The 17,623-nt window shown below is 36.0% G+C and overlaps 1 protein-coding gene across 6 annotated transcripts in view; it reads right to left on the bottom strand.

The window, feature by feature from the left end:
• Window positions 1-17,623, bottom strand: part of rin2a (Ras and Rab interactor 2a) — a 50,494-nt gene that overhangs the window by 21,530 nt on the left and 11,341 nt on the right. For 4 of the 6 annotated variants that reach the window (XM_015363189.2, XM_015363192.2, XM_015363191.2 and 1 more), the window contains 2 exons: window positions 6,309-6,408; window positions 2,098-2,198 (listed from right to left, as the gene is read on the bottom strand). In XM_015363189.2, coding sequence (XP_015218675.2) covers window positions 2,098-2,198; window positions 6,309-6,365 — 158 coding nt within the window. In that variant the 5' untranslated portion in view covers window positions 6,366-6,408. The remainder of the gene's footprint in view (window positions 1-2,097; window positions 2,199-6,308; window positions 6,409-17,623) is intronic. The other 2 variants (XM_015363193.2, XM_015363194.2) reach the window with 1 other exon arrangement.

Below are 17,623 nucleotides of genomic sequence, written 5' to 3'. Positions count from 1 at the left end.
CTAAAGACCAGTCCTTTGACAACTACAACTAACATCTGCGCTACATACAACCTCTCTCTCCAGTGTGTTAACATATTAAATTTAATGTTGATTTTGAGGCCTGAGTCAGGCAGTTTCTTTTCCCTATTTCATGCAGTTTCCAAGCAATAAAAAACTGTGGCCAACAAATGAACGTCTCAGCAAGAAACGTTTCCTGAAAAACAGAGTGGCATATATTTCAAGCATTAAGGATCAAGAGAGTTCAGTCAGTCTGGCTTCTTATGTCATTTTTAAGTAATCAAAACCCTCTGGTGCCCAAAAAGACTATAGAGGCAGAAATTCATTTAGAAACTCTAAAGATGGAAAAGTAAACCACTTTCACAAATCTCCTCTGGGTAACACTTAAAATATTCTTATTTTTTTAACAAAATAATAAATACAAATACAATATTTTTATTAAGCTGCTGTCCACACGTTTATTTTGAAGTAACCAAAGCAGACAGGAGAACTTTTAAGTCTCCTACAGCCCAGTAAGCATTCTGTGCTTTTCTGACAGTAGTGGATCCCCAAAGCAAATGTAACTCTTTAAGGAGTTGACATCATGATGACACAAAGAAAATGTATTGCATTCGAATACTGGTGGCATACAGTAGATTTTACAACCATCAGTATATTATTCACCCACTCTAATTATGTTTTCAGGTCATTGTATTTAGCTACAGTTATTATTTGTCAGGTAGCTTTTAGTCAATACTAATAATTTGTCTTCCTTCTGGTCAAAGCTTTTTTTACACAATATATTTCAGGTGAATCTGTAGCATATTTAACCAAATTATAGGCTGGCAAGATTGTTGAAGATGCACTATATCAGAATTAAACAGGTGTATTGACATTGCTACCTTTCAGATACAAATTTTAAATCAGCAAAATTATGAATAGAATATGCAAAAATCAGGTATAAAATTATGTTAGTAATAGATAAAATAAAATCTGAGAATTGTCCATTCAGATTCCTATCAAGAAATATTGCTCTGCTTCAATAATGTGACCAACTCAATGGTTCCTGAACAGACACAGGTTAACATCTCTAAATGAATTTCTAAATGAATTTCTCCTGAGAAACTCAAAAAAGAAACTAGTATAATGGGTATAATAGTTAAAATGATTTCTTGCCAACAGCATTTTTTAGACTTTTAACCATCTAATAAATACGGCATAAATACAGAGAACAAGGAAAACCTTGGGTGAATGCAGGAGTTTTTAACAGCTTAACTGAAAACTTCATCATGGCTTTCACCAGCTGTTTTAGATGGCGTCAGAACACAGAAATACTTTGAAAGTGGGAATGAAAACAGGATTTGCAAATTCTTGCTAGGGCTGATTTGCCATGTGTTGCTATATGTTTACAGCCTTAATTCTTTCATTAATTTGAGGTTAGGCACAAGAATGGAGGCTTATATAATTACTGGAACAACCTCACAACTTTGCCTTAACAAGTAGTTGGCAATTTGTCCAGATAAATTCTTTTTTTAAACAAACAGCCTTGTGCAATGATTTTTAAAGTTACAAAACAAATTCTCCTTTCTGCATACATTTATTCCACAGCAGTTATTTCAGCACAAGAAGGCTGATTCAGGGACTTTTAACATTACAATAAATTTTAAATTTTACATCGTTTTTCTAGACACAAGACGTCACCTACCAACTCCACTTTAACACCTGCACAATGCAGTTCTGCATAGTGCAAACAGCTATAATTTTACTCTGCAAAGTTACCCTCAATGAAGGATCACACATACATATTGTAACCCTTAGCGAGGTACACGGCAATAGTTTGCTGATCAGCAATTTATTGTGTTTGCATTTCGACCGAAAATACAAGTTTCCCACCTCATTTACTTAACAGAGACACAAATGTTTCAAAACACTTGCAGTACATCTAGAAAATGACAACAGATTTGCAGGATCAAAGCCTACATAATTATCAGTTTTCTTCAAAGAAAATATGATGTGCCACACAGTTCTTCATCTGACTTACCGACATGTTTATTTGGCTCTGTGAGGGTTAAGGTTCTGCTGATTAGCGGAATAAAAGTGGTGAAAAACACACCAACTTACCACTGCATGCCTGTAATTTGGGGATCCCTCTCATGAGCCAAGTCTTTCTGTACCATCTCCTGCTTCAGTTCTCCGATCTCTGAGGCAAATGCATCAATCAACTGTACAAAGAACGAAAAACACCAGAAAACACACACTTACAGAGGTCTACATTAAAAGCCTGGACACTGTTAGTCATTTTTCTGTGGGGCTGGACTATTGGCATCCTCAAACATGTTTCGTAAGGAACAACTTCCCATTTGTCGAAAAGGAATATTAAAAAAACAGAAAGAAAGAAAAAACGAAAGCTTGCAGCGCGAGACAGTTCTCCTTGTGGTAAGGCAGGAAAAAAGTCAGACTTTTCGGTTCATGGTCCCTTCAGTCAACTTTGTTCTTTTATCTTCAACTTGAAAATGATTCACACACACTGCCTATGCTTTACAAACAAGCCCAGCCTTTCAAAAACATTTTTTTATCTGAGTATGCTTTCAGAAACAGGGTACAATAAAAACGATTTCAGCAATGCAATGCTTTGAGCAAGGTGAGGTCTTTTTCTTGTAAATGTAAAATACAGGCATGTTAGTGTTCGCTGCAAGGCAAACATATAATTTGTGACACTGTTTTTGGATAACTTTGCACTACATTTATTAATGAGTGTTGCTGTATACCATTTACTGTAATTGAAAACAATTTTACTTCACTTAACATATCACTATGTCACATTTTAAATTCAAATGTGAACAAAATCTTGTAAAACAGCAATAAAGGAAGTGGAATGCTATTTTATGTACATAATGTTGTTTATAATAGCATTCTTTTTTCTGGTGTCTGGGTGACTAAAAAATACAACTAAAATAAAATAAAAATATTGTGCCCCTAAATGTCTAAATACAAACTTTTCAATCTCTCAAAGGTTGTTCATTTTTCCTTTTTGTGTCTTTGTCCCTATGAGAAAATCTTTTATTGTGGTGACAAATGCATTAGTCACAACAGGATATAGGTCTAGGCCAAGAAGATGAAGAAAGAACAGCTAAGTAGAAATCTGAAATAAAATTGTTTTAACCTTATTTAAACAAGCAAACTCAGCAGTAAAAGACTCTGTTGTCATCATCAGATTTAAGTGCTGTTCTTATATTCTGATCTAAAAAGGAAACAGTGCATAGAACTGAACTTGAAATACAAAGTGTACTAAAGAGATAAACTACACTAACAGAACAGTTGTCAGGTGCTGTTCTCATACAAGTGCTCACAATGAATCCCAGTCTCCTAGAATTGCTACTAAACTCACAAAACCAAATCTCTTTACCACAAGAAGATAAAATCAGTAGCAGAGATTACTTTAAATACGTTTTATACTGTGAAAGTAAGGCTTGGCATTTCCTTACTGTTTTGTTTTGCACTCACTATCATATACTGTAGGTCCTTAAAATATCATTTTGTGATTTATTTCCATAAAAAATATCCATCTTAAAAGTGAAATCTAAACGGAAATTTAAACATTTGACGAATGCCATTTCATGTTTCTGTTGCACTTAAATGTTTGGTCTGAATATCATAATCCACAGCTTCTTGTTTAGAGGAGCAAACTATAACACACTATTGCTCACAGTAGTTTCTCAAGATCAGGGATACTCTCCAGCAAAACTGGGAATAGTTTTTATTTCAGTACTAGGTCTTTGTTGCAACATGCACAGCACGTTCCGTATGTTCAAGGGTTCCACAGCTTGTAAAATCATTAAACCGCTGTGGCTCTGGCATGACTGCATCTCAGGAATTGCTAAAGGTAAAGGTGGTGTATGTGGAAAAAACAGATGCATGTCAGCAGTTGAATGCCTATTCTTGCAGTGTATGTTGATGTAGTACCACGAATGCACAGCAGGTGGAAGCTGTCATTAATGTAAAATCTTAAAGTGAGTTTAGTAAGAAGATCAATAATGCATAAGGAATCACATCTGACTTTACTATAATACTTGGGTTTCTGTTTAAATTGAATAATGTGACGCAGTCGGATACATTACAAAATTAACCCGAGGAAGCAGATGATTCAGAAGGCCAGTATAATCTGAAATCTGAATTATTCCCTTTTGCAATTTGAATATTTCAAAGGAAATCCAATACAGATAATGGTTTCCCCAAAACACATTCATCACTTTTCACATTAACTTATACAATATCACTATGGCAGTTTTTAATTCTTTCAATTTTTGTGTAACATTAGAAATATTAGGATAATGTCAAAAATAATTTCAAGTACTTTCAAGGAAAATAAACAAAATATTTAATGTCACCTTAGTCAGTTTTAGTGGCTTGGAAGAACATACAGCCACAAAAGTACTGGAAAGAAATAAAGTGAAATTAAGAATATTTTACACAGCATTTTCACTTAGGTCACAAGGTGACCAAAACGAAGAGATTATATTCAGACAAAATGTAGATAAACTGAATTGAAGGGTTTTAGGATACAAATAGTTTTACAGCACATACTGTACGGTATGTACACATACACAAAAGCACATACTTTTAAAAATAGGACAATTAAGCGCTGTTGAAATGATCTTGTCAGATACTTTGTAGTACAACTCACAATAAATAAAAACGAATGTTAATTAATTTTGATTACAATAAGACTGAAAGAAAGCACATTTTACAGTAATTATGTCTGCAGTATCAATTTAGACTAGGCCAAGACGAGCACTGGGCACTTCCATTTAAATGATATGAAACTCAATCTATGACAATGAAGAGTCAATCATTCACTTCATGTGTTACTTGGAGAAAAACAATCCTTTAAATGGAATCCTTTAAAAAGATTTAATCCTTTAAAACTTCATGAACTTCAGTATATTCTAACATGGATCTTCATTTGCAGGCCAAAGCTGTAGAACAATGACTAAACCAGGCTCCTAGAATCTTTTATTTAGGAACATTTCATGCAGTTTACAAAAACTGAAGGCAAATTTGCGATGATAAAACATATTGAACAACAAATGAAGCAGTGTTCAAATCAGTGTTGCTAGACAAAAATACATAATAAAAGGTAATTTACTCCAGTATGATGGAAGGATTCATAGCCCATTCCAGGCAGATGGCGTAATGAATACTGTTCCCATTTTCCCAATTATTTTTATAAGGAAAATCTGATGTCACATTATATGCTGTCTATGATGTGCCAAAAAGTCATTTCAGACATTCTGGAGAAGACTGTTCCAAAAAATGCTGTCATTATTGTTGAACTTAACAACCTGAGAGGTAAGCGATTTTCTGTATGGATCTCAGAATAGGACTAATTTAACAGGAAGCCATTTATACACACAAGGTCCCTACTGCTTATTAGCTCATTTGTGCCATTAAATCTAGAAATGAAAACAACCTGACTGTGACAACAAATCATGCTTGGAAGTATAGCATTTGCTTCTATGTAAACGCATTCAGTAAATGAACTTGTGTACGTTGTCTGAATATTACTTAAATTAATTTGGCTTCTGTGGTGCTAGTTAGTAATATGGTAGAAGACCAATTCAAACCATTTGCTAAGAGGAAGATTGGCACTCTCAGCTGACTGAGGCCTGGGACACCCTGCAGTCACATCCTGATGTCTGACTGGAAAGAACTAAGCATTACAGAAAGGGACAGATAACGAAAATCCAAACAGCACTGCTCCCAAAGGTCTAGTATTACATCTGTGCCGGTCTCTGTCCAGCACCACAACATCTCCCTTGTGTCCAGCTGTGAAAGCATATTTCACAGGGAATTAAACTGCAGAATTGCCACAACAGCTGCATATAAAAGAGGCATTCAAGTGCAGTTAAACTGTGTGTTGACCCCCATTAAGTACACAAGTCAAGCATTACAGGTGTTTTTTTTTCTTCACAAATGTTAACCTCAATCCCACATGGTGTGGAACCTCATGCATTGATGTCTTTAGAAGTGGTCAAACTGTGGTCAAAGACTGGCTGACATTCAAAGAAAGGCTAGAGACCTGTTTGCAACACTAATGAAATCTATTAATTTAAAACTCAGAAAACAACAGACAGCTCTGTGAAGCCACAGTTTACTTCTTTTTTAGGCTTGGCAAGGACTCCCAAACATCACCTACACAGCTGGCATTCTCTTAAACAAGAATCTGACTGCAGCACTGAACTAGGAAAAGAGAGAAGAAGTCACAGACAGAGCATGCGAGAGAAGGCAAGGAAGGAAGAGTTCTCAGCCAAGTATAACACCCTCCACTCTACCTTAAAGAAGCTTCCTGTCCGGTCCAGCAGACAGGGCTTAACCAGTGTGCTCGCCATCCTTTCCTCTGTATGTCTGTAAAGGCTCTAGCCTCCAGAAGTCCTACAAACAGACATATAATGGTTAGTCCAGTCTGTAGGAAATTCCATTGTGAGCCGCAAGGAACAGTCACAACATCAGCTCTGCCAAAGCCTTTTTTCCTCATCAACAACAGCCATGTGTCTGCTCCACCCCCCCTCCCCACTCCTTCCTACCCCTTCCCTCTCTCCAGCCTCTTAGAGATCTTTCTTTGCTCATCACAATGGTGTTCCTGGGGCATGTATGCACTGCAGAGCACAGGATGGGAGGATTTTCTCCTTATCTGCTCCTCCCTCTTCCCTCTCCAGTGCTGTCCTACTAAATCTTAATGTTATCATCAGACAGTCAAGCTTGCATTCCCAGGGGTAAAGGGGTGGTGCAGTGGATAAAGTGAAGCGCTGGTCTTTCTGTGCCGGGACCTGGTTTCCATTCCAGCCCATGCTGAAGCGATTAGGAGCCCTTGCATGTTGGCAGGTGTACAAAGGAACAGTAAACTGAGATGGCCTTAGTTTATGTCCAAAGCAAGAAAAAAAAGGCTTGAAAAGACCCATAGCCCAGTGTCATTAGAGTATTACTGATTTATAAAAACCCTTTGAATCTCAACGCTGGTATCGTTCCTCTTATTAACCATTACATTGGATAGGACACCAGAACACGACCACTGGTCCCGATGTGATCAAAAACATGGCATTACACACAAATATATCCGGAGTATGGAATGTTTAAGAGGAACAAATACTAAGCGATTATCGGATCTAACAAAGGATTTCATTTTCACTGTTAGATCTCAGATTATGTCCCAGAATGCAGAAGGAAAATGCTTTTGACAAAAAATGTTTGTTTTTGTTGGTAACCACAAATCCCAGAGGGGAACAGAATCCCAAACAGATATAATAGTGGACCTTCTGGTACTTTCCAAAGACATTTGCCACAGCCTTTAAGCACTGGATCATCTTTAGAGATGTTTTTATTTGAAATTACTTCTATGATTGCTCATATAATGTGGATTTCTAACAGAAATTAAGGAGTGAGAGCTCTTAAATATTCAAGGTGTGTCAGTATGCTAGCAAACAGTATTTTTGTTTAAGATTAATAAACTCAATCCTTTATCAATACGGAATGTAATTATTTCTTTAATTATTTTATTCCAAAGAATAAAAGAATAAAGGGCAACAGCTAAGGGTTAAATTATGTAAAGACCACAACTAACCTCAGCCTACAGACAGGTATTTGAAGAACTGCCATAGTAGCTGAGGGGTGATTATGTCCTTTATTAAAAACAAACATTATGTGCACTGAAAGCACTATTACTCTTACAATATTGTTATGGTTATTGGAAACGACCATTGATCATTGCGTCTTAGAAATCTAGAGACAATGGCTAACACCTAGCTAGTGTGGACACCTGAAGTTCTTGGGAGCTTCAAAGCATGAAAGGAACTGAGGTGTTAATTGAGTGGGGCATTGATCAAAGGAATCCTCTGGTCTACCTTGGTTAATTACTTCCCTGTAAATGATTAAAGATCATTAACAGAAAAGGAACAGGATATAAAACTGACAGGTGTGGTGAGAGAGGGGAAAAGAGAGAAGACATGGAAGGACATGTTGAAAGGACAGCAAGACACAAGGGAAAAGGAGAATAAACACTTAGGTGGAAGGTCCTTGTTCCTTTCAGCTTTAAGACCCGATGCGAGTTAAGTATTTGAACCTTGCTAACCTTGCAATCCTGTTGTTTTAAGAAAATTCTGATTTCCTGAATAGACAGTCCCTGGGTTAAAACTGGCCTCCAGATTAGTGGATGCATTTTTAGAATAGGGAGATAAGTTCCCTTTTACTTTATAGCATCTGAGTTTATAGACACAGCTTTAGCTTTCGGCTGTATTCTGTTTGGTGCTGAAGGCAGGTTTATCCTTATTTCTGAGTCTGTCAGGTATTATACAGGATTTGAATAGTTGGTAGCAGTCTGGGTTTTTTTCTGGATGGTCAGGACATAGGCCTTTGAGAGGCCATGTTTGTAAATAGTGTAACTTGCAGTTTAAATGTTTATGCTGTGTGTTGTTTATGTATCATTATTAATATTTGTTTAACCCAATTTGCCCGTTTAACCCTTGTACTCTTTTTTCCAAAGCTGTGCCAGAAAACAAAATAAATCAAGTGTCTCTAATTATTTAAACCACATGGGCATATTCTTGGCAAAACCTTTATAATTTGGAGGTTATGATTATTTATTCTAATTATTGATTAAACTGCTCAGTCTATTTATCTACTTCTATTTTTTATAACCCTGTTTGTAACAATGTTTTATAAGAGCTTCTATACCTTTCAGCCAACTTTTTGTTGATATGGCAATAAAGTATTGAATCCTTGAATCCAAGAGAAATTTCTTGAAAGGCAAGAACTACTGCTATTCACAGTTTCCAACTGGCAGGGTTTATTTTTCTACAACAACTTCTATACTTTATTTCCCAGAGAGCAGGTTGAATCCTCTCTATGATGCTCCATATGCACCACATTACAGACATGTCCACATTTTAAAAAAGCCATCAAGCCAAAAAATACTTAAGAGCCCACAACAGAGAGCACTGCTAATGATAAAGCAAATAGGAAACTCATCAGCCTGCAGATGTTGAAATTAAACAGAATTTGATTAGAGGCACTTAGCATACTCATCTGCGACAGGCAGCTGCAGATGCACAAACATGCCTTGTTCTACCTTCCAGTAAATGTTTACTCAAACAGGTTCAATTGGTTTATTACTAAAAGATAACACAAGGTTAAGGTTAAATATCACTGTTCTGATATTACAAGCCATCTGACAGCACTATATGATACATCTAAAGGGAAACAACTATAAAATAATTCAAATTCCTTGGACTAAAGAAGTGGATAAGATATCTTTTTAATGGATAAGAAGAATATAGTCAACTTCCTCAAAGGATGCATTAACAAAACAGCTAAAAGGTTAAAGAGGTTGTTCTTCATAAACTATAATAGGTAAAAGAGAAATGTGTTATCAGAAACAATTCTTTGAATCATCAGCAATTTAGTGAACATTTCCTGCAACAAACATTATTAGAGCACATCCCATCTAAATTAGTTAACCTATGTACTCTTAAGGGTTTGAGATAAATAAAACTGAAGAGGAGAAGAGAATTAATTTGTCTTAAGTTATTAAAAGTTCTTTAAGAACAACACCAAAACAAACAAAAATACATGTTATGCTGAAAGGTTAATTGGATGTGAACTAAAATCCAGAAAGGGTAATAGGATCTTTAATCCAGCATGCCTCGGTATTTTCTTACCCATTACAAACAATAAGTAGCTTGAAAAGAAAACTTTAAAAGCATTGTCTGTCTGAAATATTGGTACCTCTTACCTTCTAAATGATCACAGGACATGTTTGAATGTAGAATCAAGAGGGTGAACGGATACTATTCATAGGATGTTTTACCATCATTTATCATCAGCTTTTGTTATTAATCCATCCTTTATTACTGCTATTAATTCAGATTCCAACTAAAACTAATATTTAGAACAATAAACAAAAAAAAAATCATTCCATATCCTCTTTTATGGCCAAGCTGAAAACATCTGCTTGTGGACTCAGCTGCAGGAACACAAAGACACATTTGACTCCATTTACTCCTGCAGCATCTCACAGCACAGAGACCCTTTATCTTTACACCAGTGAAGTCGTCCAGTGACAGAAGTGATGTTGTTTTAAGTTTTGTTCTGCTGAACTGAGCTTGCTGGAGGACAGATCCAGAAAAACGGAAATGAGAGATATGAGGTGTGACTTCCACGCAAAGTCCTTTGTGCTCCCTGTACACTTTATGAATAAACTTGCAAAATCACAGAAGGTCTACGCTGATGATCCCCTTACTGAGTACAGTATACTGGTTCAGAATGCCTTCCCTATTATCAATGCCTTTAAAATGCATTTTATAGTGTTCAACACCTAAAGAAAGGAACAGAATTTAAAGGACCTCAAGAATCCCAAAGTGGCTGGCCTCATCCCGTCTCTCTGTATGGTCTACTTGGAATATTCCCCGTTTTGGACAACACAGAAAGAGCACAATTAAAATAAATCTTTTTAAGAATCTCAGCTTATTAGTAAATCAATGCACAGAAAAAACTGAAATCCTACTACTTAAAATATGTAGAATTTTATTTCCTAGAACTGCAATAAGAGAATCTGAAGTAAACATCTACTTTAGGAGAGAACAGTAACAGAACAGAAGTATGCACTGGCAAGGGAAAACTGATGATTTGATCCATGTGCAATTCTAACAATGGATACCATGTTCCGTAAATCTTTAAATGCTAAATGTACTATTAAGTTCAAAATAAATTTAATTATAATGGCAGTATCGGGTTTTGGGGTCATTTTTTTATAAAAATAAAAAATCCATACAAATGGAATAAATGAGAAATGAAAGCCAGTCCACCTAACTGATTAATGTGTATTCATGGTGGCCCTACAATTCACAGATCTTTCTACAGTATATTACTTAAGGATGAGACATAAAACCAAGGTCCTGACTGTCTGTGATAATTAAAAGATCCAATGCATTTCTCAAAAAGAGTAGGGGTGTTACCCCAGTGTCCTGGCCAAATTCCCCACTGGCCTTGACCAATCATGGCCTCCTACTATTCCCCATCTATAAATTGGCTTAATCATTCAGTTCTTCTTTCCACTGATAGCTGGTGTGTGGTAAGCGTACTGGCGCACCATGGCTGCCATCGCATCATCCAGGTGGGTGGTGGTGGAGGGGAGTCCCCATTACCTGTAAAGTGCTTGGAGTGGAGTGTCCAGAAAAGCCCTATACTGTGTCAGTGTAAGGAATTATTATTAACTAACTCCCGAGGACTGCAAGGTCTGTGGACATCAATCAGTACTTCAGCTCTCAACAGGAGGACTAATTAACACTTGTAAACAAAGACTGAATGATAAATGACAGCAGATGTCTTACAAAAAAAGTATTTCTGCCAAGGTACTCAGGAACTGTAAATATTTACTAAAAACAAATGGCAGTGAGCTTCTAAAACCTAGATGTTTTCATTCATGAAAGCAAATAACATTGATAAGAAAGGGAATGTTTATCAATTTTGGCATACAACCCCATACACATTACTGTATTAATATCCACATTAAGCATGTTTCGTCAACTTTTCTTGATATCCTTGTTGAACATTTTTAAAACATAAATAGTACAGTGTCCTGGGAGAAAACATGAGCACAGGGAAGTCTTTGAGCAGTAATTTACTCCTAATCACTAAGAATCTCAATATACTCTTGACACAATCACTTCCTCTATCAGCATAGACTGAAGGGAAATTCTAGAAGCAAGATAAATCACACTTGCACTAACACGCCCAATGTGCATTTGTTTTCTTTGCAATTCACTGGTTGGAGATTTCAGAGGTCAGAACAAGATCTTTCTGTAATCACTGGAAAATACCAGGCAGGTCATTATGTGTTGCTGTCAACAGGAAATAGCAGCAAGCAAACTGTGGGCGATCATGTGCAGACAATACTTAAACAATTTGTTTTATTTGTAAATACGGGATTTAGTTTTCCTGTTTTCTATAAGTAGTTTTTAGAAGAACAACAGAGAAACAAAAATAAAAATACATGTTTCTTACTAATGGGTGAATGGGAAAAATAACAGAATGAAAATATGCCAGGGGTTAATTATACCAGACACTTCATTGTTCAAAATGTTAGTAAAAAAAATCCCAGAGGTTTTGGCATTACCCACTACTACCTTTCTTTTTCCTTTGAAATATAATTTAGCAATTTATACAGTAGACTAAAGCCTTAGATTTAATCAGCGAGAACCTCTTGAACTATTATAATTCATAAAAGTCAAATAATCTCTTACTGCAAATATAGTTCATGTGCCATGATCACAATTGTTCCATTTTTGGTATGCGTGCTGTTTGGAAATATGAAGTCGAAACAACATGGAAGCAGTGTCTTTGTTGAACACAGCTGTAAAGAACATCTTTTCAGTAATGAAGTAATAGAGGGAGTGTTCAGTTTAAAAGCACAGGGGAAAAAATGAGTGGGAAAAGAGCAAAGCTTTTCAAGAGACACTTGTCATTCGACACTACATCACGTTTGATGTTTGATCACTTCACCTAATTTTCTAGGTGTTGGAATGAATTAATGCATTCCAGCATAGAGCTTATTCAAATTAATGTAATCAGCCTTTAATCAGCTATTTCAATCAGGTTATGAATAGACACATTACACATCAATAACCAAAAGTTACATTTTTCACAGGAACCTAACATTAAAGATGAAAAGCCAAATTCAGTCTTTCCAAGCGGATTGTCTATAGACCACAGCCAAAGCCTTTCACTTGATTCATTTAATCTTTAGAACTGCCTTCTACATCCTCAGAAATATTTTTCACATTTGAAGCATAAACATTTCAGGACCCAGTCTTTTCCAGAACTACACCCCTCTCCTTCCAATTACAATGCAATTTGATCACAAGCAGAACATACCACAGTATTCAGCTCATGTGTTAACAGCTGGACCTTGCATCACTTAAAAAAAAACATCAGTACCTAGAAATGCATACTAAAAAATACTGTTCTTCATTAATTTCAGAAAGTATTTTAAACAGTGGGGCACAAACCCACAAACCGGGAGAGCTCTCAAAGTGACAAAATCTGCATCACACAGTACACCAGCAAAGTATTTTACATGAATCAAAGGGATTAAAATCTATTTAAAATCTCATTCGGAAAGTTCATTCTCAGCAATCTTAATTGCTTAATGCACTTGTTAAAAAAACAATTTTGTCATAAATATTACATGCCTTCTCCCTAAAGACAGATGTGGCAACATGCTTAAAGGCTTATTGCTTCTCCACAGAACTATTACATTTTATAGAGATGAAGGATTTTAAAATGTTAAGGCTTACACAGTTATTTAAAAAAACTTCTACAACAGCTGAATAAATGCACATCTTGTTTCCGTATCTCTCATCAAAGCTGCAGGGGATCATGCTGGTAATGCTCTGAGGTATCTCCCAGGAAAGTGATCCAACAAGAATTTCTGATGTTTCTGACAGTAATAGTGCAATAGAACACCAAGAAACTTAGATTTAAAAACAAAACCAGACATATTGAACAAAAATATTTGACATGAAAAAGAACGTTTTTAGCTAAAATACAAGTCAAAACAATCTAGATACTGTAAGTTGGCTTCATATTAAAAGCACTGCAACTATACATACAGCAATACAACAATTAAAAGATTTCTTTTCTAAGTCCTACCACACAGGATATACAATTCTTTACCTACAATACAGATCTGTGTAAATTCTAGGTAGGTGGCTTGAAAGCTTGAAACTAACTCAAAATCACTTAATTTATTCTTACAAACAGATCTATACATTATCTTAAAGTTGAGATCTGGCTTCTTGAGCAGTGGTTAATTTAACAGAACAACCCAAAAACTATTATTGTTTCATTACTCTGCAATGCTTTGTAAATTAAAAATATACAGTACAGATGTTCTCTGTATAAGTTTGACGTTGTGTGTCACATACTGGCATACTGACGTTGTGTGTCACATGTTTGGTTTGTGTCTGTCCAGGATTCATTAAGCCAATTAAGGGTTCAATTGTGTAACTGAAAGCTCCACTGGAACAAAAGCTACAGGTGTCTGGGCCTCCTAACCCAGGACTGGGAACCCCTGACCTACACTTGGTTGCAGCACCCATATGTTGTGTTATTAATGCACTTCATTATACTATGCATATAGTTATCTCCAGGTATTCGCTTGTACCAGCTACATACTGCTTGGTGGTCATGTTTTTTCAGAAATAAAGCTGTATGCTTTTATTATCATCACTGCAAACCGCAAACCTTCAGCTCTCTTGAATAAAAAACCTGGGGTGAAAAAATCAAACTTGTTTAACCAGACACAATGCTGTTCAGAACTCAAGCTTCTTTTCTTCTTGAAAGAAAAAAAGAACATACAAGGACTTGAACAAACTCAGATGTCTATAGAGATATTTAGTAAATGCAGCTCTTGAGAGTCCTGTCACAACTGACCGATTTTCATGTTTACTTATGGGTGTGCCAATGTGATTGATCCCCAGACAATGTCTTTTGTCAAACATTTTTTCAAAGTTTTCTTTCTTTGACAGCAACCGGTGAATTAAAGGTCTGTTTGAGGCTATGACAATATAAATATCTGAATTCCTTAGAGATCTGTGTTGAATACGAAGGATAACCCTGCTCCAAGACTCTTGAGTAAATATAAAAACAAGTATTTTGGTATTGTGAATAGAAGCCCATGCAGGGAGAGAGAAGAGAGCTCAATTTATCCTTCATTGTTCCTATGCAACCTTTTTCTAGGTATGTGAAAAGCAAAATGTGATTTTGGCTATAATATAAACATATATATACACACACACAAAGGTTTCTATTCATAGCCAAATGCTACCAGCCATCCCCTTTCCAATTGCTTTATCTACTAAAGGGTCACTGGGGAGACGGAGCTGTCTTGGCAAACAGACACAAGGCAGGGTACACCCTGACAGGATGACTATCCATCTCAGGGCAGACAGACACAGACACAAACACACTCACACCAGGGCCAATTGTCCCAAAAGCCAATTATTCCACCATTATGTCTTTGGACTTAACCAGAGCATCTGGAAGAAACCCACACAAACACGGGGAGAACATATAAACTCCCAATACCCCCCTTAACCAGAAAAAAAAGTTTAGTTGTGTGTTTTAAGGATTGTTGAAAACATACTTTCTAAAGAAAACCCAACGAAAAATAATATCTTTACCTGTGATCATATTTCCATTGATCCACAGTTTTCTCAATTTAAAATGTTCAGAAATCCAAAGCTATTGCACAACTACCAAATGTTACTATGTGATATATGCCAATATAACTGGCCAATTAATATAAATTCAAATGTGATGTAGACTGACCTCACCACATTTAAAATCTGGAACTCATCTTAAGGGTGTCAACCTGGACTCCGGTTTGCTAACACAAAACATTTTTTTTATATTGATTCTTGTTCAGATTTAAATTTTATAGGACTCACAAAAGCATTAAAGGTCATTCTTCCTTCCTTTCTTTTTTTTACTTTAATAGTTGAAATTTGCACAAACTGCAAAACAAAACAACTGCTTCCATTATACACAAAAAAAATATAAAACAGCTGACTGGCTGGAGCCAAGTTAATTCATTGCGTGCCAGTAAATGCTTATTACTTGCAAAGGGGGGTTATTTGGTCATGCAGAGATTACAATAGTAAAATTGCAGAGCAGCATAAGTCAGAAGTACAGAAGACAAGATCACTGAAATAACATGTGCCACAGCCATGAAGCTACAACTCCAGATCTACTGTAAATTCATTTCAAAGTGTAATTAGAAGGATAAAGATAAGGATAAAAAAAAGAAGAAAATCTAAACAAGGAAGAAAGAAGTCTTTTGTAGGATTGTGGCATTGTGCCTGGGCCTCCAGCAGAGCTTAACTATATTCTATCCTGTAATCTGGAACAAAGCTGAGACCCTAGAGCTGCTATTGCAACTTTAGTTTCATCATGCTACGTAAACACTCCTGAATCTTATTTTATACAGCAGAAATATTTTAAAACTGTCTACGTCTTCAACATGCACTGTTCGTCTAAAAGGGGTTAAAAGGAACAAGTCTGCTTCACGTCTTGGATATTATGATTATGAACAGATCTGCAATATTTTAGGAGCTAAGTGAAACATTAGATTTCCTTTCTAGGCTGCTGTGGTCTAGAAAAGACACTGAATTTCTAAAAGGCGTAAGGCTACTTTAGAAGAGATTTGCATATCACAGGAACATACATTTCACAAATAACAGGATGCCATTCATCTCATCTAGCCATTTGGCAGTTAGTAGCTAACCGATCCAGAGAACTCTTCCAGTTTCTTGATAGAAGCCAACGTTTTGGCTTCAATAACATGACTGGGTGGCAAGACTTTGTACAGTATTCCATATTTCCACACCTCTTCGTGTAAACAACTTGTTCATTTAAATGCTCTTCTGGTAGTTTCCATTTCTGACCTCTGGGTCATGTTCCACTGCTGATACTGAAGGATGATGCCTTGGATGATTTCAAATACTTGTGAAGGGATCAGGTCCCCTTGAAGTCTAAAGTCAAAATAGTATAAAGTATTCTAAATTCTCACTGTTTCTCATTTTCTATTTATAGTTATTGTTTTTGGTACCTGAATGTATTATTCTATACAGGTTTACATTAAATATCATCCTCCAAGTGCTTGGTAAGCCGTAACTTTTAAAATCTGTATGCATTTTAAATGTGAAGTACTCTTACTAGGATGAGAGTATAAAGTGACTATTTTAATAACTATAGCAGAATCTATGTCATTAATCACTGACAAAACAGGAAAAGAAGTGGTCCTGGGACAAATCCCCATTTTACTCCTCTAATTATATCAAGAAAGTTGTATTTTTTGGGTAAACCGTCTTGAAGTTGTGAGCAATATTTCTATTGGATTAAAAGAGATGTATTCACAAGCCTGCTTGTTTACAATGTAATAGCGTTGCTTCACCTCACCAGAGGTCTGGATGCCTCGTTCTAAATCACAGAATATGACTCTGTGCATACCTGGAATATTTTGTCTATTTTGTGATGTAAATTGGAGGTTTTACACATTACTGTGTAAATTTTACTTTAATTGTGGTTTGAAATGCACTCATCAATTCTTTCTATCCTCGAAATGTAAAAATAGCATTGCAGTTGCCCTTCAACAAGTTCTTAACCCAAATGCCTGCTGCCTATAAAATAATGATCTCTCTGCAGATTTAAACATTGAGGCTATTGGATAATTACTAATCTGGCGTAGTGTTATTCTTGTTAAGCCACTGCTGTTTTATTGTACAATATCTGAAAATAATCCTAAATGGCTAACAGATGCAATGCAGTTTTGCTTCCTGTCATGAAGGGCAAACCAATGTAAACTGCAATTTCGAGGCTTTAGTTTAAAAGCTGTATTTTAAACTTATAAGCATACCAGGCCAACTTGGCATTAATACATTGACAAAAAAGCACAGTCTGATCTACACGACTGAAGTAACTAGCAGCTTTGTAGATCCTTATCTTCCAGATATCCATACCGAACAATATTGTTTCTGCATATAACAATACATTCAAACTACTGTATTTCACCCACTTACAATTAAACACTGAAAAT

Source organism: Lepisosteus oculatus, chromosome 17 (genome assembly GCF_040954835.1).
Source record: "Lepisosteus oculatus isolate fLepOcu1 chromosome 17, fLepOcu1.hap2, whole genome shotgun sequence".
Classification (NCBI taxonomy): domain Eukaryota; kingdom Metazoa; phylum Chordata; class Actinopteri; order Semionotiformes; family Lepisosteidae; genus Lepisosteus; species Lepisosteus oculatus.
The sequence above is the reverse complement of the archived record's forward strand: the minus strand, read 5'-3'. Positions and strand labels throughout refer to the sequence as shown.